At 38.6% G+C, this 27,361-nt stretch overlaps 1 protein-coding gene and 1 long non-coding RNA gene across 4 annotated transcripts in view; one reads left to right on the plus strand and one right to left on the minus strand.

The window, feature by feature from the left end:
• Nucleotides 1–348: 348 nt before the first annotated feature.
• LOC126075160 (uncharacterized) lies at nt 349–25,768 on the minus strand. The gene is made up of 4 exons (XR_007517125.1): nt 25,683–25,768; nt 15,303–15,395; nt 2,908–3,014; nt 349–427 (listed from the first exon to the last, which is right to left on the minus strand). It is a non-coding gene; the product is annotated as an uncharacterized LOC126075160 (long non-coding RNA).
• Nucleotides 23,864–27,361, plus strand: part of LOC126075153 (C-type lectin domain family 12 member A-like) — a 99,879-nt gene continuing 96,381 nt past the window's right edge. For 2 of the 3 annotated variants that reach the window (XM_049882409.1, XM_049882411.1), the window contains exon 1: nt 23,873–24,177. In XM_049882409.1, coding sequence (XP_049738366.1) covers nt 24,087–24,177 — 91 coding nt within the window. In that variant the 5' untranslated portion in view covers nt 23,873–24,086. Of the gene's footprint in view, nt 24,178–27,361 lie in introns of all 3 variants that reach the window. The other variant, XM_049882410.1, reaches the window with a different exon arrangement.

Below are 27,361 nucleotides of genomic sequence, written 5' to 3' on the forward strand. Positions count from 1 at the left end.
CTCCCTTCCCTTTATACTCATATCTATTCCATTGAGGCATCAATTAGAAATCACCTTTGATCAAGTCCACCAGTATTCCGTAGGCATAGATCCACCAGCTTATGTGGTCTGGTACCACCATATAAAAACTCAGTTCAGTTTCTAGTCTTCTAGATAATAATTCAAATGAAGATAAAAATCATCTAAAATTTCATCATCAACATAAAAGAGATGTTTGATGGTAAGGAAATGTATTTCGATAAGTATATAATACATCAAAAGCAGCATTGTTTCACTTTAATTACTTTATTCCTGCTGTGGGAGAGCTCTTAACTAGGGACAGAGGCTTTTTCTGCTGCAAATATATTTTCTTGCATCATCACAACTGGCACTACTTATCCCTTCCTTAAACATGAAGGCACAATTTCCTCCTTCTTCAATATTGAACCTGGAACAAAACACAGTGATTAATTCTTTACTAATTAAATTAAATGGGCCAGCCTCAGACTCATGTTGTAAACCTTAGTGACCAGGTTTCTAAAATGTGCAATGTGGAATGAGTAAAGGAAGTGAGGTAAAACCCTTTCTTTCTTTTTATCAGTCTCCAAAGTTTACCTCAGGACTGTGATGGTGAGAGAAAAGAAAACTAGGGAGTTCTGGTGTCTTAACATCAAAGAGGGTCCTGGAACTTCATACTGTTGCTAATGTAACAAACACTACACATTATTTTGTGAGGGAGTGGATTCTACCTTTTTATACTTTAGAATAAAAATTTATAAATCAATGTATTTAGCCATTCAGAAATTATATAGAAGGGGGATGCAATTGATATTTCATTGAACACTTTTCATATATTATAAAATGAGTCCATCTTAGTGCTGAAATAAGGAGTCCATGGGTGGCACCAACAGTTAAGTGTGTGATTAGTAGCTGAAAAACTGGTGGTTCAAAGATACTCAGATGTGTCTTGGAAGACAGGCCTGGCAATCTGCTTCGGAAAGGTCACAGCATTGAAAACCTTAAGGGGTAGCTCTACTCTGCACACCTGCTCTGCATACGTAATTCGCGATGAGTAGGACGGAATCAACTTGGCTGAAACCTACAGCAGCAGCAATGCTGAAATAGATGCTCACTGAGCCACTGTCACTAGAGTGAAATAGATACTCTTTATTGGATACATTATGATACAGGTTAAAAAACAAAAAAAAACCAGTTGCTGTCAAGTCGATTCCAACTCATGATACAGGTAATTGATCTTAAATAAAATATCTATAAAGGATTTTCTACAGTCTTACTTAGATCCTATATAAATCTCAAATTGAAAATTCAAAACGAGTAAAAGAAAAATAGAAGGGTGAGTCATGACAAAGTTTTTGTTGTGTGATAATTAGACACTTTCGGCACTTTATTTTCTGGAAATTTTGTGGCACTAATATATCCTTTCTTAACTTGTGAGTACCTTCAAATTTTTATCCTGCCCTTTCCAAAATATATGTGCATTTTCGTGCCTATGCATTTTTTAGTGCCAACACAGAACTGACCAACTATAACCAACTTATAGTTCTTTCACTTCTCTCTCATCCTATTTTTTTCTCTAAACATGACTACATATAATATCATGTTAAGCTACCAAGTACATAACATTTTCCCATGAGAAAATATTAGGTTTGCAGTCAGAAAGTTTAATATATGTCATACTTTTTTTTCATTTTTGAAGTTAAAATCATAATTGTTGGCTGTATTATTGCTCTAAAATTGTGATCATTCACCTTGGGCTGGATGCAAATACTGTGATGATAGAAGTTTCTCTAAATTTAGAAACGTCTGCTACTGACTTTACAATATCATATATTTCTGTGTACAGGACATGTACATGACACATACAATGTCTGGCACAGAATTCCATAGAACTTATACTGCACCTATCACACAGTAAAAAAAAAAAAAAATTTTTTTTTTTTTTTTAAGTACCCAATAAATGGTAGCTAGTGGCCCCTTAGGAAACCCTGGTGATGTAGTGGTTAAGAGCTATGGCTGCTAACCAAAATGGCAGCAGTTTGAATCCACCAGGTGCTCCTTGGAAACCCTATGGGGCAGTTCTACTCTGCCCTATAGAGTCTCTATGAGTCGAAATCGACTCTATGGCAGCGAGTTTGGTTTGATTTTTTTAGTGGCCTCTTGGAAAACTGGTGGTACAGGGATTAAAAGCCCAGCTGCTAACCAAAAGGTCAGCAGTTTGAATCCACCAGCCACTCCTTGGAAATCCTATGGGGCAGTTCTGCTCTGTTCTATAGGGTCGCTATGAGTAGGAGTCAACTTGACAGCAACAGATTTAGTGGCCCCTCCTTTTGGACCCTTTCTCCTCCCTCAAGTTTAGAAAATCTTAAATACTTCAAGAACAAAAATGGGGTCTAAAGGTACAATTGATTTTTCAAGTTAAAGAACAGAGAAGTTGTGAAATTTTTAATTAAAAGTCAACTGGGGTAAACACTTTCTCTTCCTCACTCACTCTCTTCCATTTCAGGCTACCAGTGTTGCAAGCGTCATCTTGAATATACTTTCTTTCTGAGGCTCTCCTGCCAATGAAAGCCCAGGACAACAAACAAACAAACAAAAACATGGCAAAGTCCCGAGTGAAAAGAGGCACGGGTCAAACTGCTTACGTTTGCCTCTAGTCTAGGATAAAAGAAACACCGGTGGCTTACATTTAGTATTGTCCAATTCACCATGTAGAAGGAAATACTGCCATCTGATGCCAAAGCCTTACTAAAGAGTGTGACTTTTTCTGAAAGCTCTCTTTGGCACCTTTTTTTTTGAGGGCCTTTTTGGAAGGTTGCGTGGAGGAACCTATGGAGGTAGGTGGTTACAGACTCATGATTCTGACCATCCTTAACTAGTAAATGGTAAATACATGTTATTAAAGCTCACCAATTGTCGAATGCAGCTCCGTTTGCCCACATCCACAGTGTGCTTCCATTTTGTTTGCTCAGTCCAAACCAGTATGAAGAGGGTCCCAGACTGTGCATCAAAGAGTCCTTTTACAAAATACAGATTTCTGTGATTCATCACTCTCGGTTTTCTTATCACTACCTCTAATGTCATCATCCTTATCTGAGTCCATCATGATCTCTTTTTGCAACAGCCTTATTACTGCAACAGCCTTGTAACATAACTCCATGCTTTTATACTTGCTACTTGTCACTCACTAGCCATTCTCATTATAGCTATGAAAAGGACTCTTTTAAAACTTAAGTCAGATCATGTCACAGCCTTGGTCATAATTCTGTAATATCTCCCCATTTTCCTTGGAGCAAAAACCAAATTCTTTACACTAGCCTACATGACCCTTAGGATCCACACCCCTCATTTAGTCCCTCGTCCTAGGCACATTGGCTGATGCCTCTTTGCTGCTCATTGAATATTCCAGGCATGCATCTACCGAAGACCTGTGCTTTACCTATTTTGTCTTCCTGGAAAGCTCATCCCCCATGTATCCCCTTGACTAATTCCCTCACCTGCTTCACAACTTTGTTCAAACGTCATCATCTGAAAAATGTTTATTTGATTACCTTACCTGCCATCTACCCACTGCTAAAAAAAAAAATAAACCCACTGCTAGTACCTCTTAATTTGTCCTTTTAACTGAATAAGCTTACTAACTGCCAGCATACTATATAATTTACATATTTATTATGATTACTTTTCCTTGATTATCTTTCCCCCTGGGATGTAAGCTCCACAAGGGCAAGGATCTTTGACTATTTTGTTGACCGACGCATTGCATGTTAGAAGTACGGTTGCCAGGTAGTAGCTACACAGTAAATTAAAGGGGATTTATGTTACAAAGGAGAAACCTAACCATTTCATTCTTGGAGCTGAGCATGGCCAGAGATCCATTATAGGTCATGCAGTTTGCCTGGCCATCGATCCAGGTTGTTTCATGTTCAGATTGAAAGAAGCAATTCCTATTGATTCGATTCCAGCCTTGTGAACATACAGATGCATCCCCTGTGCATGTCTGGTCTTTAAAGATCTTTGGGGTTCCAACTAAAATTAGCAGAGTGATAGAGTAAAAAGGGGAATAAATGAAGAAAGTGTGAGAGAAAGGAAGGGTTTGACATTCAGGGTAAAAGAGTCTCATATATATTTCAGACTGAGAAAATGTATATTCAGGTCACATGATTTCACTTTAACTATCAACTCAGAAAAAATTGAAGATCAAGAACAGAGCTCAAAAGAAATCAGCATTGAAAAATGAAGATCTATGCATAATTTAAAACAGTAACAACCAACCAACCAACTGCCAGAAACCCAAGCAATCTTCTCTGGCAGTTTTTTATACCATTATTTCATACTACGGTTTTTTTTTTTAACCACTTCCTTTCCTATAATTTATTATACCACCTAGAACAGATTTTACTGTAAACAAACAAATTCCCCTATACCCGTAACCTCAGAGAGCTTATCTCTGTGGCTCACTTAACTGAAACTAGACTGTCTTTCAAAGGCAGCAATTCCCTAGAAGTTGAAGTTGCGCCTCTATCCTTAAACGCAAAATAATAGACGGAAAAAAAAAAAAATCAAAATTTACCAGCTTTTTTCCTAGCCATTTTCCCTCCTCAGCTTACAGCAATAAGTAAAGTTACTTGCTAGGCATAACCCTGCGAGGAAAGCAAACCAAAACCCACTGCCGTTGAGTCGATTCCAACTCATAGCAACCCTATAGGACTGAGTAAAACTGCCCCATAGAATTTCCAAGGAGCGCTGGGTGGATGGAGCGCCTGGTGGATTTGAACTGCCGACTTCTTGGTTAGCAGCTGCAGCACTTAACCACTTTGCAAACAGGGTCTCCAAGAGAAAAACGAGGTTCATCAAAAGGCTGTTTCTTACCCGTAGCTTAAATAAAAGCTTTAGGGAAGATAAACCAGCCTTGTGGGTCAATACAAAAGAGCCCTGGTCTGAAAGCCAAAATGGAAAAAAGCAGGTCACCAAAATTATTTTGCAAGTGTCAAGTTCAAAATGATTTAAGTGTCAGGTTCAAATAAGCAGGGAGTACAAAAACCAGCTATCTGTTCTGAAGCTGGATCACAAGAAAGCCAAATTTTCTCATTTATTCACTAATTCATTCAGTCATTCATTCAACAAGTACCAACTGAGCACCTACCATGTGCCGCACATTATTGTAGGCTCTCAGAATACAACTGTGTACATAAAAAAAAAAAAAAAATTTTTTGTACATAGCATGCAAAAAATCCTGGCTCTTGTGGGACTTACATTCTAGCAAATTCTGTACTTTGTCCTGAGTCAGAGTAAAGAGGATCAGGGGTGTTGGTGAGACTTGCTATTTTAATAGAGTAGTCAGGGTGACTTCAATGAGAAGGTGAAAGCTAAGTAAAGGCTTAAAGGCGAATGAGCTAGACAGGCATAGCACATACAGGACGTGACCTTCCAAGCAAAGAAGAGAGAGAGAGTACAAAGGCCCCTGGGTGAATGTGCCTGGCTTGTTCACAAAACAGTGAGGATGTCCAAGGTATCTGAGAAAGACTGAGTCAAGGGATGATTAGTAGGAGGTGACATAGAGAGCTAATTGGATGACTAGATTGAATAAGACCTTTTAGGCCATTGCCAGGATTTTGGTTTTATTTCAAGAGAATGAAAAACCCTTCCAGGTTTTTTAGAAGATCGAACAGATCTAATTTAAGCTTTAAAATACTTGTTTAAAATAGATTCTAGAACTGTTCTGTCCAATTCAATAACCACCAGCTGCATGTCGCTATTAAGCACTTGAAATATGGCTAGTTCAAATCAAGATGCCCTGCAAATGTAAACCGCACACTGAATTTCAAACACTACAAAAAAAAAAAAAAAAAGAAGAGAGAGAATATAAAAATCTCAGAATATTTTTAACTTGGGTACAGGGTGAAATGATAATGTATTGCTTATAATTGGTAAAATAAAAAAATATAATTACAACTATTTTCAATCGTTTCTTTTGACTTGTTAAATGTAGCTTCTAAAAATTTAATACATAACTCCCATTTGTGGCTTGCATTATACTTCCATTAGATAGTGCTGCTCTGGAAACCCTGGTGGCATCGTGGTTAAGTGCTACAACTGCTTTTTTGTGTTTTAGTGCTGCTCCAGGAAGTCAAGGGTAGAGAAATAAGAGAACATGATGGCTAAGGACAGTAGAGGTAGCAATATAGGTGGTGAAAAGTGAACAGATTCTGGGTATATTTTGAAAGGTCAGGCAGAATTTGCTGATTCTGTTTGGAATATGAGAGAAAGAAAAAAAAAGTTAAAAATTAACTGTAAGGTTTATGATCTGAAAATGGAAAGAACGAAGTTGCTGTTACCTGGGGGTAAGGTAGAGCACAGACAAGCAGGTTATGGGAGAGATGAAGAGCAAGATTTCAGCTTGACATTGTTAAGTTTGAGGTGTTTTTAGACAGTCAAATAAACAGCTGGATTTAAAAATATAGAATTCAGGAGAGAGACTCAGACTGAGATATAAATTTGGAAGTCATCAGCATTTCTGATATTTCAAGTTGTAAGTCTGGATGAGATCATCTAAGGCTCAAGGGTAGCTAAAGAGGTGACTTTTTCAAGGACTAAGCCCTGGGAATACCAACATTAAGAGATCAGGGAGAAAAGAAAGAAGCAGCAAAGGAAACCTAGAAGAGCAACAAGGTAAGTAGGAAGCAAATCATGAGAGTATGATGTCTTGGAAGCCAAACAAACTATTTCCAGGAACAAAACAACAACAGTTGAGTCGATTCCAACTCATAGTGACCCCATGTATTACACAGTAGAACTGCTCCATAGGATTTTCTTGGCTGTAATCTTTATGGTCTTTCATCTATGGTCCACTGGGTGGGTTCAAACTGTCAACCTTTAGGTTAATAGTCTAGCCTAAACAATTTGCACCACCCAGGGACCCTTTCCAGGAACAGAGTGTCAAATGCTGCTGATAGATCAAGTAAGATGATGACTGAGAATGGATCGTTGAATTTAGCAACACAGAAGTTACCGTGAACTTGAAAGAAGAGGTTTGTGGGCAAGTTAAATGAAAGCCTGATCAGAATGGATATAACAGAAACTGAGAAGATAGAAATTCTAAACAGCTAGCAAAAAAAAAAAAAAAAAAAAAAAAAAAAAAAAATCCCAAAGAGATTGCTGTACAGGGGAAAATGAAGTAAGTTGGTAGCTAAGAAAGAGTGGGATTTAATGCATTTTTTCTTTCTTTTTTTTTTTTATTAACTTTTATTAAGCTTCAAGTGAACGTTTACAAATCCAATCAGTCTGTCACATATGAGTTTACATACATCTCTCTCCCTACTCCCACTTGCTCTCCCCCTCTTGAGTCAGCCCTTTCAGTCTCTCCTTTCTTGACAATTTTGCCGGCTTCCCTCTCTCTCTATCCTCCCATCCCCCCTCCAGACAAGAGTTGCCAACACAATCTCAAGTGTCCACCTGATATAATTAGCTCACTCTTCATCAGCGTCTCTCTCCCACCCGCTGACCAGTCCCTTTCATGTCTGATGAGTTGTCTTCGGAGATGGTTCCTGTCCTGTGCCAACAGAAGGTCTGGGGACCATGGCCGCCGGGATTCCTCTAGTCTCAGTCAGACCATTAAGTTTGGTCTTTTTATGAGAATTTGGGGTCTGTATCCCACTGATCTCCAGCTCCCTCAGGGGTCCTCTGCTGTGCTCCCTGTCAGGGCAGTCATCGATTGTGGCCAGGCACCAACTAGTTCTTCTGGTCTCAGGATGATGTAGGTCTCTGGTTCATGTGGCCCTTTCTGTCTCTTGGGTTCTTAGTTGTCGTGTGGCCTTGGTGTTCTTCATCTTCCTTTGCTCCAGGTGGGTTGAGACCAATTGCTGCATCTTAGATGGCCGCTTGTTAGCCTTTAAGACCCCAGACGCCACATTTCAAAGTGGGATGCAGAATGATTTCATAATAGAATTATTTTGCCAATTGACTTAGAAGTCCCCGCAAACCATGTTCCCCAGACCCCCGCCCTTGCTCTGCTGAGCTTTGAAGCATTCATTTTATCCCGGAAACTTCTTTGCTTTTGGTCCAGTCCAATTGAGCTGACCTTCCATGTATTGAGTGTTGTCTTTCCCTTCACCTAAAGCAGTTCTTATCTACTGATTAATCAATAAAAAACCCTCACCCACCCTCCCTCCCTCCCCCCCTCGTAACCACAAAAGTATGTGTTCTTCTCAGGTTTACTATTTCTCAAGATCTTATAATAGTGGTCTTATACAATATTTGTCCTTTTGCCTCTGACTAATTTCGCTCAGCATAATGCCTTCCAGGTTCCTCCATGTTATGAAATGTTTCACAGATTCGTCACTGTTCTTTATCGATGCGTAGTATTCCTTGTCTGTGAATATACCACAATTTATTTACCCATTCATCCGTTGATGGACACCTTGGTTGCTTCCAACTTTTTGCTATTGTAAACAGAGCTGCAATAAACATGGGTGTGCATGTATCTGTTTGTGTGAAGGCTCTTGTATCTCTAGGGTATATTCCGAGGAGTGGGATTTCTGGGTTGTATGGTAGTTCTATTTCTAACTGTTTAAGATAACGCCAGATAGATTTCCAAAGTGGTTGTACCATTTTACATTCCCACCAGCAGTGTATGAGAGTTCCAATCTCTCCGCAGCCTCTCCAACATTTATTATTTGGTGTTTTTTGGATTAATGCCAGCCTTGCTGGTGTGAGATGGAATCTCATCGTAGTTTTAATTTGCATTTCTCTAATGGCTAATGATCGAGAGCATTTTCTCATGTATCTGTTGGCTGCCTGAATATCTTCTTTAGAGAAATGTGTGTTCATATCCTTTGCCCACTTCTTGATTGGGTTGTTTGTCTTTTTGTGGTTGAGTTTTGACAGAATCATGTAGATTTTAGAGATCAGGCGCTGGTCGGAGATGTCATAGCTGAAAATTCTTTCCCAATCTGTAGGTGGTCTTTTTACTCTTTTGGTGAAGTCTTTAGATGAGCATAGGTGTTTGATTTTTAGGAGCTCCCATTTATCGGGTTTCTCTTCATCATTTTTGGTAATGTTTTGTATTCTGTTTATACCCTGTATTAGGGCTCCTAGGGTTGTCCCAATTTTTTCTTCCATGATCTTTATCGTTTTAGTCTTTGTGTTTAGGTCTTTGATCCACTTGGAGTTAGTTTTTGTGCATGGTGTGAGGTATGGGTCCTGTTTCATTTTTTTGCAAATGGATATCCAGTTATGCCAGCACCATTTGTTAAAAAGGCTATCTTTTCCCCAGTTAATTGACACTGGTCCTTTGTCAAATATCAGCTGCTCATACGTGGATGGATCTATGTCTGGGTTCTCAATTCTGTTCCATTGGTCTATGTGTCTGTTGTTGTACCAGTACCAGGCTGTTTTGACTACTGTGGCTGTATAATAGGTTCTGAAGTCAGGTAGGGTGAGGCCTCCCACTTTCTTCTTCTTTTTCAGTAGTGCTTTGCTTATCCGGGGCTTCTTTCCCTTCCATATGAAATTGGTGATTTGTTTCTCTATCCCCTTAAAATATGACATTGGAATTTGGATCGGAAGTGCGTTAAATGTATAGATGGCTTTTGGTAGAATAGACATTTTTACTATGTTAAGTCTTCCTATCCATGAGCAGGGTATGTTTTTCCACTTAAGTATGTCCTTTTGATTTTCTTGTAGTAGAGCTTTGTAGTTTTCTTTGTATAGGTCTTTTACATCCTTGGTAAGATTTATTCCTAAGTATCTTATCTTCTTGGGGGCTACTGTGGATGGTATTGATTTGGTGATTTCCTCTTCGGTGTTCTTTTTGTTGATGTAGAGGAATCCAAGTGATTTTTGTATGTTTATTTTATAACCTGAGACTCTGCCAAACTCTTCTATTAGTTTCAGTAGTTTTCTGGAGGATTCCTTAGGGTTTTCTGTGTATATAATCATGTCATCTGCAAATAGTGATAACTTTCCTTCTTCCTTGCCAATCCGGATACCTTTTATTTCTTTGTCTAGCCTAATTGCCCTGGCTAAGACTTCCAACACGGTGTTGAATAAGAGCGGTGATAAAGGGCATCCTTGTCTGGTTCCCGTTCTCAAGGGAAATGCTTTCAGGTTCTCTCCATTTAGAGTGATATTGGCTGTTGGCTTTGCATAGATGCCCTTTATTATGTTGAGGAATTTTCCTTCAATTCCTATTTTGGTAAGAGTTTTTATCATGAATGGGTGTTGGACTTTGTCAAATGCCTTTTCTGCATCAATTGATAAGATCATGTGGTTTTTGTCTTTTGTTTTATTTATGTGATGGATTACATTAATGGTTTTTCTGATATTAAACCAGCCTTGCATACCTGGTATAAATCCCACTTGATCAGGGTGAATTATTTTTTTGATGTGTTGTTGGATTCTATTGGCTAGAATTTTGTTGAGGATTTTTGCATCAATGTTCATGAGGGATATAGGTCTATAATTTTCTTTTTTTGTAATGTCTTTACCTGGTTTTGGTATCAGGGAGATGGTGGCTTCATAGGATGAGTTGGGTAGTATTCCGTCATTTTCTATGCTTTGGAATACCTTCAGAAGTAGTGGTGTTAACTCTTCTCTGAAAGTTTGGTAGAACTCTGCAGTGAAGCCGTCCGGGCCAGGGCTTTTTTTGGTTGGGAGTTTTTTGATTACCGTTTCAATCTCTTTTTTTGTTATGGGTCTATTTAGTTGTTCTACTTCTGAATGTGTTAGTTTAGGTAGGTAGTGTTTTTCCAGGAATTCATCCATTTCTTCTAGGTTTTCAAATTTGTTAGAGTACAATTTTTCATAATAATCTGAAATGATTCTTTTAATTTCATTTGGTTCTGTTGTGATGTGGTCCTTCTCGTTTCTTATTCGGGTTATTTGTTTCCTTTCCTGTATTTCTTTAGTCAGTCTAGCCAATGGTTTATCAATTTTCTTAATTTTTTCAAAGAACCAGCTTTTGGCTTTGTTAATTCTTTCAATTGTTTTTCTGTTCTCTAATTCATTTAGTTCCGCTCTAATTTTTATTATTTGTTTTCTTCTGGTGCCTGATGGATTCTTTTGTTGCTCAGTTTCTATTTGTTCAAGTTGTAGGGACAGTTCCCTGGTTTTGGCTCTTTCTTCTTTTTGTATGTGTGCATTTATCGATATAAATTGGCCTCTGAGCACGGCTTTTGCTGTGTCCCAGAGGTTTTGATAGGAAGTATTTTCATTCTCGTTGCTTTCTATGAATTTCCTTATTCCCTCCTTGATGTCTTCTATAACCCAGTCTTTTTTCAGGAGGGTATTGTTCATTTTCCAAGTATTTGATTTCTTTTCCCTCGTTTTTCTGTTATTGATCTCTAGTTTTATTGCTTTGTGGTCTGAGAAGATGCTTTGTAATATTTCGATGTTTTGGACTCTGCAAAGGTTTGTTTTATGACCTAATATGTGGTCTATTCTAGAGAATGTTCCATGTACGCTAGAAAAAAAAGTATATTTTGCAGCAGTTGGGTGAAGAGTTCTGTATAAGTCAATGAGGTCAAGTTGGTTGATTGTTGTAATTAGATCTTCCGTGTCTCTATTGAGCTTCTTACTGGATGTCCTGTCCTTCTCCGAAAGTGGTGTGTTGAAGTCTCCTACTATAATTGTGGAGGTATCTATCTCGCTTTTCAATTCTGTTAAAATTTGATTTATGTATCTTGCAGCCCTGTCATTGGGTGCGTAAATATTTAATATGGTTATGTCTTCCTGATCAATTGTCCCTTTTATCATTATATAGTGTCCTTCTTTATCCTTTGTGGTGGATTTAAGTCTAAAGTCTATTTTGTCAGAAATTAATATTGCTACTCCTCTTCTTTTTTGCTTATTGTTTGCTTGATATACTTTTTTCCATCCTTTGAGTTTTAGTTTGTTTGTGTCTCTAAGTCTAAGGTGTGTCTCTTGTAGGCAGCATATAGATGGATCGTGTTTCTTTATCCAGTCTGTGACTCTCTGTCTCTTTATTGGTGCATTTCGTGCATTTATATTCAGGGTAATTATAGATAAATAAGTTTTTAGTGCTGTCATTTTGATGCCTTTTTATGTGTGTTGTTGACAATTTCATTTTTCCACATACTTTTTTGTATTGAGGCGTTTTTCTTAGTAAATTGTGAGATCCTCATTTTCATAGTGCTTGACTTTATGTTAGTTGAGTCGTTACGTTTTTGTTGAGTTATGGAGTTGTTATACCTTTTTGTGGTTACCTTATTATTTACCCCTATTTTTCTAAGTAAAAACCTAACTTGTATCCTTCTATATCGCCTTGTATCACTCTCCATCTGGCAGTTCAATGCCTCCTGTATTTAGTCCCTCTTTTTGATTATTGTGATCTTTTACCTATTGACTTCCATGATTCCCTGTTATGTGTATTTTTTTTTTCAATTAGTCTTAATTTGTTTGTTTTTGTGATTTCCCTATTTGAGTTGATATCAGGATGTTCTGTTTTGTGACCTTGTGTTGTGCTGATATCTGATATTATTGGTTCTCTGACCAAACAATATCCTTTAGTATTTCTTGTAGCTTTGGTTTGGTTTTTGCAAATTCTCTAAACTTGTGTTTATCTGTAAATATCTTAATTTTGCCTTCATATTTCAGGGAGAGTTTTGCTGGATATATGATCCTTGGCTGGCAGTTTTTTTCCTTCAGTGCTCTGTATATGTCGTCCCATTCCCTTCTTGCCTGCATGGTTTCTGCTGAGTAGTCTGAACTTATTCTTATTGATTCTCCCTTGAAGGAAACCTTTCTTTTCTCCCTGGCTGCTTTTAAAATTTTCTGTTTATCTTTGGTTTTGGTGAGTTTGATGATAATATGTCTTGGTGTTTTTCTTTTTGGATCAATCTTAAATGGGGTTCGATGAGCATCTTGGATAGATATCCTTTCATCTTTCATGATGTCAGGGAAGTTTTCTGTCAGGAGTTCTTCAACTATTTTCTCTGTGTTTTCTGTCCCCCCTCCCTGTTCTGGGACTCCAATCACTCGCAAGTTATCCTTCTTGATAGAGTCCGACATGATTCTTAGGGTTTCTTCATTTTTTTTAATTCTTTTATCTGATTTTTTTCAGCTATGTTCGTGTTGATTCCCTGGTCCTCCAGATGTCCCAGTCTGAATTCTAATTGCTCGAGTCTGCTCCTCTGACTTCCTATTGCGTTGTCTAATTCTGTAATTTTATTGTTAATCCTTTGGATTTCTACATGTTGTCTCTCTATGGATTCTTGCAACTTATTAATTTTTCCACTATGTTCTTGAATAATCTTTTTGAGTTCTTCAACAGTTTTATCAGTGTGTTCCTTGGCTTTTTCTGCAGTTTGCCTTATTTCATTTGTGATGTCTTTAAGCATTCTGTAAATTAGTTTTTTATATTCTGTATCTGATAATTCCAAGATTGTACCTTCATTTGGGAAAGATTTTGATTCTTTTGTTTGGGGGGTTGGAGAAGCTGTCATGGTCTGCTTCTTTAAGTGGTTTGATATGGATTGTTGTCTCCGAGCCATCACTGGGAAACTAGTTTTTCCAGAAAATCCGCTAAAAAAAAAATGCAGTCAGATCCCTATCAGAGTTCTCCCTCTGGCTCAGGCTATTGAGATGTTAATGAAGCCACCTGGGGAGGGTGGGGGAGGGAACAGAGAGATAGGAGAGTAGCACCTCAGAATATAGCCAGAGTTGCTTGTCTTGCTTGGAATGACTATTATATCTGAGATTCCCACGGGGCGTGTCGCCTATGTGTGCTGGCTGTGTGGAGGTTGCCCCCAGGGGGTCTGGCCCGCTGGAGTCACGGTCAGATCCTCCGCTTCCAGCCCCAAGCCCAGTGTCAAGGCTCCCCTGCTGGGACGGTGCACTCTCGACTCCAAAATCAGTCGCTGCCTCCCGGGGACTTCTCGTCCCTCCAGCCGTTTTTCCGCGCTGCCTCCGCGAACCGGTTGGGCCCCCTCCCGGGGTTAGTTCAGGTGGGTGGAGGTGGAGCAGCTCCCTGTGCTTCTGCCGTGACCGAGTGTCCCGGCTGGGACGCTGCTCTCCCCGCTCCAATACCAGTTGCTGCCTCCTGGGGACTTCTCCTACCGGCTGCGTCCCACGCCGCCCGCGGAACCGGCTGGTCCCCCTCCCGGGGTTAGTTCAGGGGGGTGGAGCAGCTCTCTGTGCTTGTGCCGTACCTGACTGGTACACTGGCTCCAGGCTCTGGAAACAATTGCTGCTTCCCCGTATTAGTTCGTTCTCTGTCTCTAAATCTGTGTTTGTTGTTCAGGGTTCATAGATTGTTATGTATGTGATCGATTCACTTGTTTTTCCGTGTCTTTGTTGTAAGAGGGATCCGAGGTAGCGTCTGCCTAGTCCGCCATCTTGGCTCCGCCTTTTTCTTTCTTTTTTTAAGGTAGAGGAGCTACCACCATGTTATATGCTGATGAGAATCTTTCAGTTGAGCAGGAAAAACTGATATAGGGGAGGGAGGGGAAAATTACTGGAGTAATAATATTGATGAAGTGAGAGAAGACAGAATATAGCATGGACACCCCATGTATAATAATAGGAGTCATGCAGGTAAGCAAGTAGGCGTGATGATGGGAGTTCTCTACTAATTGTTACAATTTTTGAAGTAAAGTTGGAGCAAGGATATGGATTTGAGAATGACCATGAGGGATGAGGTGTTGAAGGTTCGAAGATAAAGAAGGTGGAAAATACACCTCTGTGGGAGTGAGAGAGTCAATGCACTAGAGGAATGAAATACTATATTAGCCCTGCACAGCTCACCCCTTTTTAACTTCAGCATAACTCAACCTAGTGTGGTCCTCTGGCACACGTGTTCTTCTGGCCATCTGCGGCATTTCTGATAAATGTTTACTTGACCTTAAGATCAGCACGAGTACTTCCTCCTTGGCAAAGCCTTACTTGACTACCAGAAGCAAGTTTATAATCTCCTCTTCTTTTGCTTCAAGTTAAATTTCCTTTCATTTAACAATTATACTATTGTATTACAAATGTTTGCATACATGTTTGTTTTTTCAGTTAAAGATAAATTCCTTTCAGCCAGAAATTCCAAGTTTTCATGTTTGTATCATCACCACCTAGCACCGTGCCTAGAGCCCAGTTAGATACTTATTGAAAGAATGACCATTCTAGAATGCAAAGCAAGTTAACTGAATTTGAAGTGCCATTAGATGCTCTGATTGGGAAAATTCTTTCTTATTCCCATTGTTCAATGTGAGGGGTAGAAAGTCTAGTCACTGTATCAGATTGAATCAATATCAATATAATTAGTGTGTTTTTGGAGGGAGTAGAAGTGGTTCACTTACGTTTTTTAGGAAATCCTAGAAGCCCCCAAAGAAAAACAACCAAGCCTCCGCATATGGTACTTGCAATGATCATCCTTTTCTTTGTTACTATACCTATAGGAAACACATCATTGTTTATCTTTTAGAGAAAAATAAACAAACGAAAATCAGCTGTTGTTTTCATATCTTTTCTGTTGGTATCTTCTGGACCCTCTACTTTTCACAACCCAATAATTAATGTCTTATATAAGAAAGTTAAAAAAAGGTAGTAAAATTTGACTTTTTAGCAGCAGCAGCCTCAAAAGTGCTTTGACTCCACTCTTTGTGCCATTTCTGAGAACTATAATAGTCATTACTCTGTCCTGATTTCAGAACAGAAAACCAGGAGTAGCCTCCTAAACCGTAGCCCGTTGCTGTCGAGTGGATTCCGACTCACGGCGACCTTACGGGACAGAGTAGAACTGCCCCAGAGAGTTTCCAGGGAGGCCTGGTGGATTCAAACTCCTCACCTTTTTAGTTAGCAACAGTAGCTGTTAACTACTAAGCCACCAGGGTTTCCAGAGTAGCCTCCTGGGGGCTTTTAATGAAAGTCTGCCTTTTCCAAGGGGAAGAGGGAAAGCAACAATGTAAGAACCTATCCACAAGCTTAGTATTTTTAGGGATATCTGCTGGAGAGGGGTGAATTCACCATTTCTTCGAAGTCTTTGTTTTATTAATGAAGACCACTTTTACTTAAGGTCTACGTTATTGAAGATACCCGCCCTCCTCCCACCCCCCCAAAAAGGGGGCGTGTAGAACGGATCCCAGGATAATCACAGGGGGCATACTTCCCGCTCTAACAGATAGCCTCTGCCATCTTCCTTACCCGGTGTCTTGGTCTCCGTCCCATTCTTTTCCTTAACCCTTCCTCCCTCCATTTCCGACCCTTACAGAGAAAGATATTCTGTGGCCACAGTGGCTGGGAAAATCCAGGGATCAGTCCCTCATGTTTGGTGACAGTATACTGGAGGAAACTGAGGTGCCCGTTATCTGGGAGGGTTCCGCGGCAGCAAGGCTGAACCGGAAACAGCCAGAACTCAGTCTCAGGAGCAGTCTAGCATTCGACACTCAGTCTAGCAGATTGGACTTCAGCCTGATGACCCGACGGAGGAGCATCGCCTTTGCCCTGTCCTCTGACCTTTTACAGGAGGGGAGAGCAACGGCTAAGCGCTAACTGGTCCCTCTTGCCTCGGGATTGGCTGGAGCAGTGACGGCCCTGAGAATTCAATCCCTGATTGGCGCCTCATCTCCCATCCGCTAGTCACTCAAAGCAGAGGATGGGCAATCTGACGCTTCCCTTTGGGCTCCCTTACATGCGCTCATTAAATTCAAATCAGGGACAGTTTTACCAAGTGTGGGTTTTCTGTCCTGTAAACTGCATACTTTCTAGCACCCTAGGAGGTTCTGGCCCCAACCTGAGTTTTTCCTCTGTTTGTTTGATTGCTTTTGTTTTTAAAAAACAAGTTCACCTTATGTTCTACCTTTTTAACCTCTGAGTTCTAAGTTTGTGGATTGGTTAGACATTTGGGGAAACAATGCCCATTTTTTGACGTGTTTCCATAGCAGTTGAATGAAGGTTGGTTTCTCATACAGGCAGTCCTTACTTTGCACAGTAGTGCAGCACAGAATGTCAAGCTGTCTCAATAGGTAGACTATTGTTCCCTGACTGTTAAAAATTTTTGTCAAAACATTAAAAATTTTCTGTCATTTGTAAGTGTACAGATAAATTTTTTTAAAAATAGTAAAACTAATATTTGTTTAGTACATTGTAATTTAAAACAGAAATATTGACAATTCAAGTGTTTGCTATATATATATATATATCAAGAGTAGTTTGAACAGTGTATGTCTTCTTCTTTTTGTATAAATGGCAATATGGAGCCAGCATATTTTCTATCCTTGTCAAATTATCATGCTCCTTTCTAAGTTTGGGTAGGTTTTCAACATTTTATCATCCCTACTTGCAATATTGTGAAGTATCTCCGAGAGCTTCTTCGGTGTGAAGTTTCTTTCTTTTTTTGCTGGAGTAACTTCCTCTGAAATTTCTTCGTCATCATCATTTTTTTTTTTTTCCATCACAACCAGTTTCTGTTTTTGTCAGTAAGTTTGCTTTCCCTAAAGTCCTCTGGATACTTACGTAGAGTCTCTCCAACAGTAGCAGTATCAATAGCTCTGTGATCAGCTATTTCTTGTACAAATCTAGTTAGTTTCTATTTGAACTTCACTTCCAACATTACCACTTTTTGATTCTTTAAAAAAAAAAAAAACCCTTGCTGTCGAGTCAATTCTGACTCATACTGACAGTATAGGACAGAGTAGAACTGCCCCAAAGAATTTCCAAGAAGCGCCTGGCAGATTTGAACTGTTGACCTTTTGGTTGGTTAGCAGCCATACCTCTTAACCACTACACCACCAGGGTTTCCTTTGATTCTTTGTTGTGCTTTAATCGTTGAGAGCCAATTCCTTCTTTTGATTTTCCATTTTTTGTCAAGTGTCACATGAGTTTAACACTGGGAGACAAGGAGACAAGGAGACAACGTAACTCCACACGTTGATGTCTGTGTGTGCACCGCCTAACAGCTGCACAGTGGCCAATCACTGGCAGTCTTTGAAAGAAATGACATGATCCTTCAGTGATTGTACTGAGCATTTCTTATTTATGTAGTGATTTGTGGACTGAAAGCTAGTGTTGAATGTTATACTTTATACACTAAGTTACAGTAAATATATTAAATGAGAATTTTAACCATGTTGTCGGAGACTGGTGTTATATAACCTAAACTTGATAAGTGAAATTTGTATAACTCATAACCACACAAAGAACTGCTGAAATATATACAACACACATGTACACATTCATTTTCAAATATATATATACACAGGTAGATATATAGGCATATACATTATGCTATACATATATTATTCTCTATATATGTAATTCCATATTTTTTTTATATATGTGCATACATATGTACGTAATTATTTGTTTCCTGTGGCTGTTATAACAGATTACCACAAATTTGGTGGCTTAAAACACAGAAACATATTCTCTCACTGTTCTGGAGGCCAAATATCTAAAATAAACGTGTTGGTAGGGCTGAAATTCAAAGGATCTGGGGATTATCCCTTATATGCTTGTCTCTTAGCTTCTGGTAGCTGCTGACTGGCAACCTTTGGTGTCCCTTGGCTTGAAGGTGCATCACTCCAGTTTCTGCTTCCATCTTCACATAGCCTTCCCTTTTGTGTATATCTTCTCCTCTGTTTCTCTGGCTCCAAAATCTCTCTGCCTCTCTCTTATAAAGATACATGTGATTACATCTAGGGCCTACCTCGCTACTCCAGGATAAGCGCCTCCTCTAGGATCCTTAACGTAATCGTATCTTTTGTTATAGGTTAAAAATTACTCTTTTTCAATATAAGGTAATATTCAAAGGTCCCTGGAATTAGAACATGGATGTCTCTTTTTTGGGAGCCATTTTTGACCTACCACAGCCATTAAATATAAATGATACAGATCACCAATATCAGAAACGAAACAGGGGTCATCATTACTAATTCCAATGAACCTTAAAAGGACAATAAAAGAAAACTATGAAACAGTTTATGCTCACAAAGCTAATAACGCAATAGATGAAACAGATCAATGGACCGATGTCTTAAAAGGTACAAACTACCATAACTCACATAAGAAGAAATTGATAATCTGAATACTCCTATATATATTTTTAAATTGAATCAATATTTGATAACCTTGCCAAAATTAAAATACCAGGCCCATATGGTTTCCCTAGTGAATCCTTCTAAACATCTAAGGAAGAAATACTACTAAACATCGCAATTTCTTCCAGGATTTAGAAGCAGAGGGAACACTTCATAATTCATTCTATGAGGCCATCATTACCTTAAAACCTAAACCATTTAAACATATTACAATGAAAGAAAACTATATATTAATATCTCTCATAAACATAGACTCAAAAATCCTCAACAAAATATTAGCAAATAGAATTTTAAACAGTACAAAAATAATTAAACACTGTGACCAAGTGGGATATATTCCAGGTGTGCAAGGCTGCCGTCACTCGTCTGTCAGTTTGTCATCATGTGGTGGCTTATGTGTTGTTGTGATGCTGGAAGTTATGCCACCGGTATTTCGAATACCAGCAGGGTGACCCATGGTGGACGGATTTCAGTGGAACTTTCAGATTAAGAAAGACTAGGAAGAAGGACCCAGCTATCTACTTCTAAATAAATTGGCCAGTGAAAACCTTATGTATAGCAGCAGAACAATGTCTGATACAGTGCCAGAAGTTGACTCCCACAGGTTGGAAGATACTAAAAATATGATTGGGGAGGAAGAGCTTCCTCAAAGTAGAGTCGACCTTAATGGTGTGGATGATTGGAGTCAAGATTTTGGTGCCTTCATTTGCTGATGTGACACTACTCAAAATGAGAAGAAACATTTGCAAACGTCTGTTAACCAGAATGTGGAATATATGAAGTATGAATCTAGGAAAATTAGAAGTTGTCAAAAATGAAATGGAATGCATAAAGATTGATATCCTAGGCATTAGTTAGCTGAAATAGACTGGTATTGGCCATTTTGAATCAATCATATAGCCTGCTATGCTGGAAATGGCATAATGAAGAGGAATGGCATCACATTCATTGGTGAAAAGAACATTTCAAGATCTATCCTGAAGTGCAATACTATCAGTGACAGCATAATAGCTACACACCTACAAGGAAGACCAGTTAATACAAGTATTATTCATAATTATGCACTAACCACTCAAGCCAAGGATGAAGAAATTGAAGATTTTTACCAACTCTGCAATCCGTAATTACCAAATGTGCAATCAAGATACATTGATAACTTCTGGTGATTGAAATGTGAAAGTTAGAAACAAAGAAGGATCAGTAGTTGAAAAATACGGCATCGGTGATAGAAACAATGCCATGTTTCTCATGATAGAATTTTGCAAAACCAAATGCTTGTTCATTACAAACACCTTTTTTTCAACATCAAAAACAGTGATTATACATGTGAACCTCCCTAGATGAAATGCACAGGAATTAAATCGACTACATCTGTAGAAAGAGATTGTCTTAGTTTTCTAGTGCTGCTATGGCAGAAATACCCAAGTTGATGGCTTTAACAAAGAAAAATTCATTGACAGTCTGGGAGGCTAGAAGTCTAAATTCAGGGTACCATCCCCATGGGAAAGTTCTTGTCATCAATTTTCCCTGGTTGAGGAGCATCTCAGTGCAGAGACCCTGGGTCCGAAGGGCACACTATTCTCTCGGCTCTTGTTTCTTGATGGGATGAGGTCCCCATGTCTCTCTGCTCACTTCTCTCTTTTATATTTCAAGAGATTGACTTCAGATAAAAATCTAACCTTGTACATTGAGTCCTGCTTCATTAACATAATTGTCTCTAATCCTGCCTCATTAACATCATAGAGGCAGGATTTACAACTCATTGAAAAATCACTTCAGATAACAAAATGGTGGACAATCACATAATGGTGGGAATCATGGCCTAGCCACATTGACACACATTTTTAGGGGACACAATTCAAGCCATGACAGAGATGATGGAGAAGCTCAATATCATTAGTCGGAATAAGGGCAGGGGCTGTTTGTGGAACAGACCATCAACTGTCCTATGAAAGTTCAAGTTGAGGAAAATTAAAATAAGTCCACAAGAGCCAAAATATGACCTTGAGTGTATCCCACTGAATTTAGAGACCATCTCAAGATAGAGCTGATATATAAACACAAATGACCAAAGACCAGATGAATTTTGGAATGACATCAAGGACATCAGACATGAAAAAAGCAAGAGGTCATTAAAAACACAGGAAACAAAAGACCAAACGGATGTCAGAAGAGACTATGAAACTTGCTTTTGAACTTAGAGTAGCTAAAGCAAATGGAAGAAATGATGAATTAAAAGAGCTGAACAGAAGATTTCAAAGGGTGGCTTGAGAAAATAAAGTCAAGTGTTATAATAAAATGTGCAGAGACCTGGAGTTAGAAAACCAGAAGGGAAGAACATGCTCAGGATTTCTTAAGCTGAAAAATCTGAAGAAAAAATTCAAGCCTCAAGTTGCAGTATTGCAATATTAAACAATGCAGGAAGAATCAAAAGAAGATGGAAGGAATACACGGAGTCACTGTACCAAAAAGAATTGGTTGACGTTCAACCATTTCAGGAGATAGCATATGATCAAGAACCAATAGCTCTGAAGGAAGAAATCCAAGCTGCACTGAAGGCATTGGTGAAAAAAAAGACAAAAAATATTGCTGTCTGGTAGATTCTGACTCATAGAGACTCTATAGGGCAGAGTAGGACTGCCCCATAGGATTTTTAAAAATCAGCTGGTAGATTTGAACTGCAGATCTTTTGGTTAACAGTTGAACTATTAACCATTGTGCCGCCTGGGCTCTGGTGAAAAACAAGGCTGCGGGAATTGACAAAAGACCAATTGAGATGTTTCAACAAACAGATGCAAGCAACACTGGAGGTGCTACCTCATCTATGCTGAGAAATTTGGAAGCTACCTACCTGGCCACCTGACTGGAAGAAATCCATATTTGTATCCATTACAAAGAAAGGTGATCCATCAGAATGTGGAAATTATCAAACCATATCATTAATATCACATGGAAGTAAATATTTATTGAAGACAATTAAAAAGTGGTTACAGCAGTCCATCAACAGGGAACTGCCAGAAATTCAAACTGGATTCAGAAGAGGACATGGAATGAGACATATCATAACTGATGACAGATGGATCTTGGCTGAAAGCAGAGAATACCAACGAGATGTTTACCTGTATTTTATTAACTATTCAAAGGCATTTCACTGTGTGGACCATAACGAATTATGGATAACATTGCAAAGAAGGGAAAGTCCAGAACACTTAATTGTGCTCATGAGGAACCTGTACATAGACCAAGAGGCAGTCATTCAAAAAGAACAAGGAGATACCATGTGGTTTAAAATCAGGAAAGGTGTGCATCAGGGTTGTTTGGTTTCACCATACCTATTCAATCTGTGTGCTGAGCAAATGATCCTAGATACTGGACTATGTGAAGAAGAACTGGGCACCAGGATTGGAGGAAAACTCATTGGCAACCTGTGTTATGCAGATGATACAACCTTGCTTGCAGAAAGTGAAAAGGACTTGAAGCTCTTACTGATGAATACCAAAGACGACAGCTTTCAGTATAGATTACACCTCAACCTAAAATAAAAGTCTTCACAACTGGACCAGTAAGTAACATCTTGATAAATGGAATTTAATTTTACTTGGATCCACAATCAACACACAAGGAAGCCATAATCAAGAAACCAAATGACGTATTGTACTGGACATATCTGCTGCAAAGACCTCTTTAAAGTGTTGAAAAGCAAAGATGTCACTTTGAGGACTCAGGTAAGCCTGACCCAAGCCATGGTATTTTCAATTGCCTCATATGCATTTTTCATATGCATGTGAAAGCTGGACAATGAATAAGGAAGACCAAAGAACAATTGATGCCTTTGAATTATGGTGCTGGTGAAGAATATTGAATATTCCGTGGACTGCCAGAAGAACGAAATCTGTCTTGGAAGAAGTACAGCCAGAATGCTTCATGGAAGTAAGGATGGTGAGACTTTGTCTCGAGTACTTTGAACATGTTAATAGGAAGGACCAGTCCCTGGAGAAGAAACTCTTGTCTGGTAAAGTAGAGTGTCAGCGAAAATTGATTAAGAAATTGATTCAGAAATCATTCAACCCCTTCACCTATGAATGCTGAGTCCAGCTGATGAGGCACAAATCGGCATGACCCTGACGCTCATTCCCTCCTCGTTTTTGGTAGTTTAGCTAAGATTTGTCTCTACTGAGTCTTCAGAGAGACAGTTAAGACTGACCGCAGCTTTCCTGGCATGTTAAGCTGTTTCTAGAATCTGGGGTATGCACTTGGACCATGAGTATACTCTCTGACATGGTTCCTGGGCCCTAAACATGGTTCCTGCACCCTAGGTTCCTTAATTTTTTTTTTTCACTTAGAGAAACTAGATTTGTCCTAGTTCCTCTGAGGCTAACTGTTGCCTTAGTAACAGCCTGAAGGGCAGGACTTGCTCTCTCCTCTCTGGACTGTTTTCTGTGCGTGTTCATTCTCCTGGCTAAGGCAGCCCTTCTCAGTTGGAACCTTAGCCATAACACATACAAAACTTCTGTGTCAGGCCACTGTGGTGGAATAACCGGTGTTCTTCGCGGACTGCGTCTGTCCTTTCTGTAACTTCTCATTGAAAGTTTTTCTCCAATAAATCTTGGGTTATAATTGCACCACCACATGATGCTAGTGACCCCCTCGTGGAGAATACTGATTACATTACCCAAACACAATTTCAAAAAAGGCTTTTTCTGTGGTTGGTGATGTTGTTGTTAGTTTCTGTAGTCGCTGTTAGTTCTTGTTAGTTTTAACTCTGACTCACGGTGACCAGAAAAGGGAAGCAATAAGAGGAAGAAGTTTGTTCTCTCTTGCAACATTTGCAATAGCTCCTCTGCTCTTCTCTGAGGTTGCAGGTGGATTACAGTTTATTTGCAGACGTACGCACGATTGACACAGCGGATTTATAATTGGGAATTTAAACATCTAGACTTAAAATATCAGATCCTGTTTACCATTCAACTCTGTTAGTTCTGCCCCATCTTTTGTTTTATTATTATTATTTTTACAGCCTGTGGCACATTCTTTGCCTATCCACCAATGTCTGAAGAAGTTACTTATGCAGATCTAAACTTCCAGCACTCCAGTAAGACAGAAACTATTCAGGAATCTGACCATTTGGAGAAAAAAGGTAAGCTTTTCTGCTCTGAATGTGGTGCGAGGTGGTAGAAGTGGTTATAGCCCTACGTCTTAGGTATTAGTGAATTGACAATGATATCGGTATTCTTTTAGCTTATATTGTTAGTTAAGGCTACCATTTTTACAGAAGTTGCCAGAAGGAGCCATACAAAATGATTATAGAAGCTCTTCAAGAAGCACTGATCAGTGCCTCAAACACCAGCAGTCTATGAAATTTTTCCATTTTTAATGTTGGTAGAAACAATGAATAGAGAAGGGAGTGACAGAAGAATTCTCATGTTTTATTTAAGATTTTGTCAACAACATATGACATCTTTGAAACTCTAAGATTACTATGAACAGAAACTTTATTTCATAAATTGTTAGATCTCAGATCCATTTATAGTCACATGCTAAATCTTCAGGAAGAATAATAGAATAATTCTATGTGATTATTCTTTTATACAGATTTTCTTGTTTGGAAAGAAGAGTGTAGGGATTTTGTAATATTTTCTGTCTTTTTTTCCTTGCTTGCATTTCTCCTTTATTTTATGAGATATCAGGATGGGCTCACTGGTGGGCTAACAACTAGAACTTTGCCAACATAATGACTTTAAGCATCCCGTTCCATCTCTTCCCATTTCTTTTCCTTCTAATATGCTGTATTCTAAATTTTCAAATCAGAAATGCTTCAACACCATGGAAATGTGAAGTCATGCCATCTTTACTTCTTCAATGCTTTTTAATTTTCCTATTACCCAGCTTAGAGTCTATGTTACATAGTAAAAAGTATATATCATGTAATACCTACCATTACATTCTCACTCACCCACTTCAATGTATTTTGTTTTTTCCTTCAAAAACTCAATAGTGGTTAAATACAAATATCCTCCCACTCTGCCCCCTTTGAATAGCTGAGCACCACTGGTTAAAAAATACACTCTCTCAACCCCAGTGTACTTTCACCGATGGCCTTTCTTTCTGCTTCATTCTACACCTTTTTCTACTACCCAAATTTCCATTCTGCCATATCTGTACTCGCTGTCTTAGCCTTCCTTCTAGATACTATTTACAAAATACTTGCTTGCTTTCATCAAAAGACACCCTACTCATTTTGCTCTGAATTCCAGCCCGTCTTTTGCAAGTACATTTTTTTCTGTGATTTTCTTCTTGCTCCCCTGCTGCGTTGATCTTTCCTCATTATGTAGTTGAATGTTCCCCCTTAGTGCCCTGACATACTCTACTTTTTCTGGCTTAACAAGACACAATCCTCGATTGTCTACTTCCACCTTTCCATCTAGTGTTCCATTTCTTTAGTTTTCTGTCTCGATCAAACTTATTGAGAGCATTATCTGAAGTTACTGATTTCCAGTACCTCACCTCTCATTTTCTTCTCACCTGACTGAATTAGGTTTCTGCCTTCGTTATTCCATGAACTACTGCTCTTGTCTAGATAACCGGTGGTCTCCTTATATCATCACAATGGTCACATCTCTGTTCTTTTATTACTTGACTTACCTGCAACATTCACTAAGGTGAATAGTCCTTCTTCTTTAAACACTTTCTTTGCATATCCTCATGGACACACAGCATCTGGTTTTCTGCTATCACAGTGCCTGCTCCCTCTCAGCTTCCTGTTTTGATTCTTATCCCCGATCAAATTCTCTATGTTGGAACACTTCAGGGCTCTGTTCTGGGTCCCCCTTTCTTTTGCCACTTAATATACTTTTATAGGTTACCTCATTCAATCCTTTGCCTTCAAACACAATGACTCCCAAATATCTCTTTATGGCCTATCTTTGGATCTCTAGACTACAAAATTCTGGTGTCTATTTGACATTTCCATACAGATGTCTAAATTCATTTCAAATTAAAAATCAAAAAAATAGAAATATTTATTTTCTCCTTGAACCTGCTCACTCTCCCCAATCATCCTCATCTCATTAGATACAGAAATAAAAATCGAGCAATGATCAAATATTTTAATGATCAAATATTATTTTAATGATCAAATATTTACTATGTGCCAGAACTGTAATGACTGCATTGTATATATCAAATACATTAAATCATTTACTTTTCCAATCTTTATGGTCTTCCTATATACGGTTTTGGTTTTGGTGGGTATATACTAATGTAGAAACGGAGGCATACAGAGGCTAAGTAACTTGCTCAAGGACCCACAAATTATAAGCCACAGAACATGTTTTCAAAACTGAGTATTCTGCTTCTAGAGATTGTGCTGTGCTTTTTATCACTACGCTATACTGTTTGTAACTGTGTGTATGTTCAGTATCCACCAAGTTTTGCAAATCAAAAATCTGCTATAAATAATTCATAAAGGCATGCTGTAAATTCTGACCTCAAAATGCATCCATAATCTACTCATGGGTTATCACATTCCTTACGACTAGTAAATCAGGATGCTGTTTTCTCTCAGAAGGTATATTGCATTCACTTTTGTACTATTTTCCCTGATTTCAGTACTGTAGCCCAAAATTCATTCTTCACATGAAGTCACAGTAATCTTTCTTTAAAAAAAAAAAAAGAAGAAGAAGAAAAGAAAGAAATCAGCTATTTTTCTCTTCTAGTTAAACATTTCTGGTGATTTCCGAAAAAATGCAACCTTGTTTCTCTGGCTAACAATGCCTTTGTCTGTCTGTTTCCTTTCTCTTTGACCTCTTCTGACATCATATCCTGCCTTGACCACAATTCTTTAGTCACTCTGGATTTCTTTTGCTTTCCAAATAGGCAAAGCTTTTCCCCAAATAAGGTTCTCTCCTCTTGATGTTGCTGATGTCTTTGAACGTTCTTTCCACCGATTTTGCTTGCCGGTTCCCATTAGCCATAAAGTGTGAGTTAGCCACTGTCTATATTATCACTTGATTTCAAATCTCTGCATAGCATAGTACAACTTGAGATTTTCCCTATTATTTATTTGTCTATTTATTTACCTATCTGTTCATTTATTTTCTCTCACAATTGAAATTAACTTCTATGATAGCCAGGGCCTTTGTGTTTTACTCACTCCTATATTGCTAGCATGTAGAATACTATGTAATGTATAAAAGTCCTAAATAAATATCTTTTGAATAAGTGAGAAAATAATTCAAAAGAAAGCACTTGAAATCATCATTTTAATCTTAGCTCAGACCTCAAAAGTAGATCTTTCACTACTATTTTCCAAAGTATGAAGA

The sequence above is a fragment of the Elephas maximus genome, chromosome 4 (genome assembly GCF_024166365.1).
Source record: "Elephas maximus indicus isolate mEleMax1 chromosome 4, mEleMax1 primary haplotype, whole genome shotgun sequence".
NCBI lineage: Eukaryota > Metazoa > Chordata > Mammalia > Proboscidea > Elephantidae > Elephas > Elephas maximus.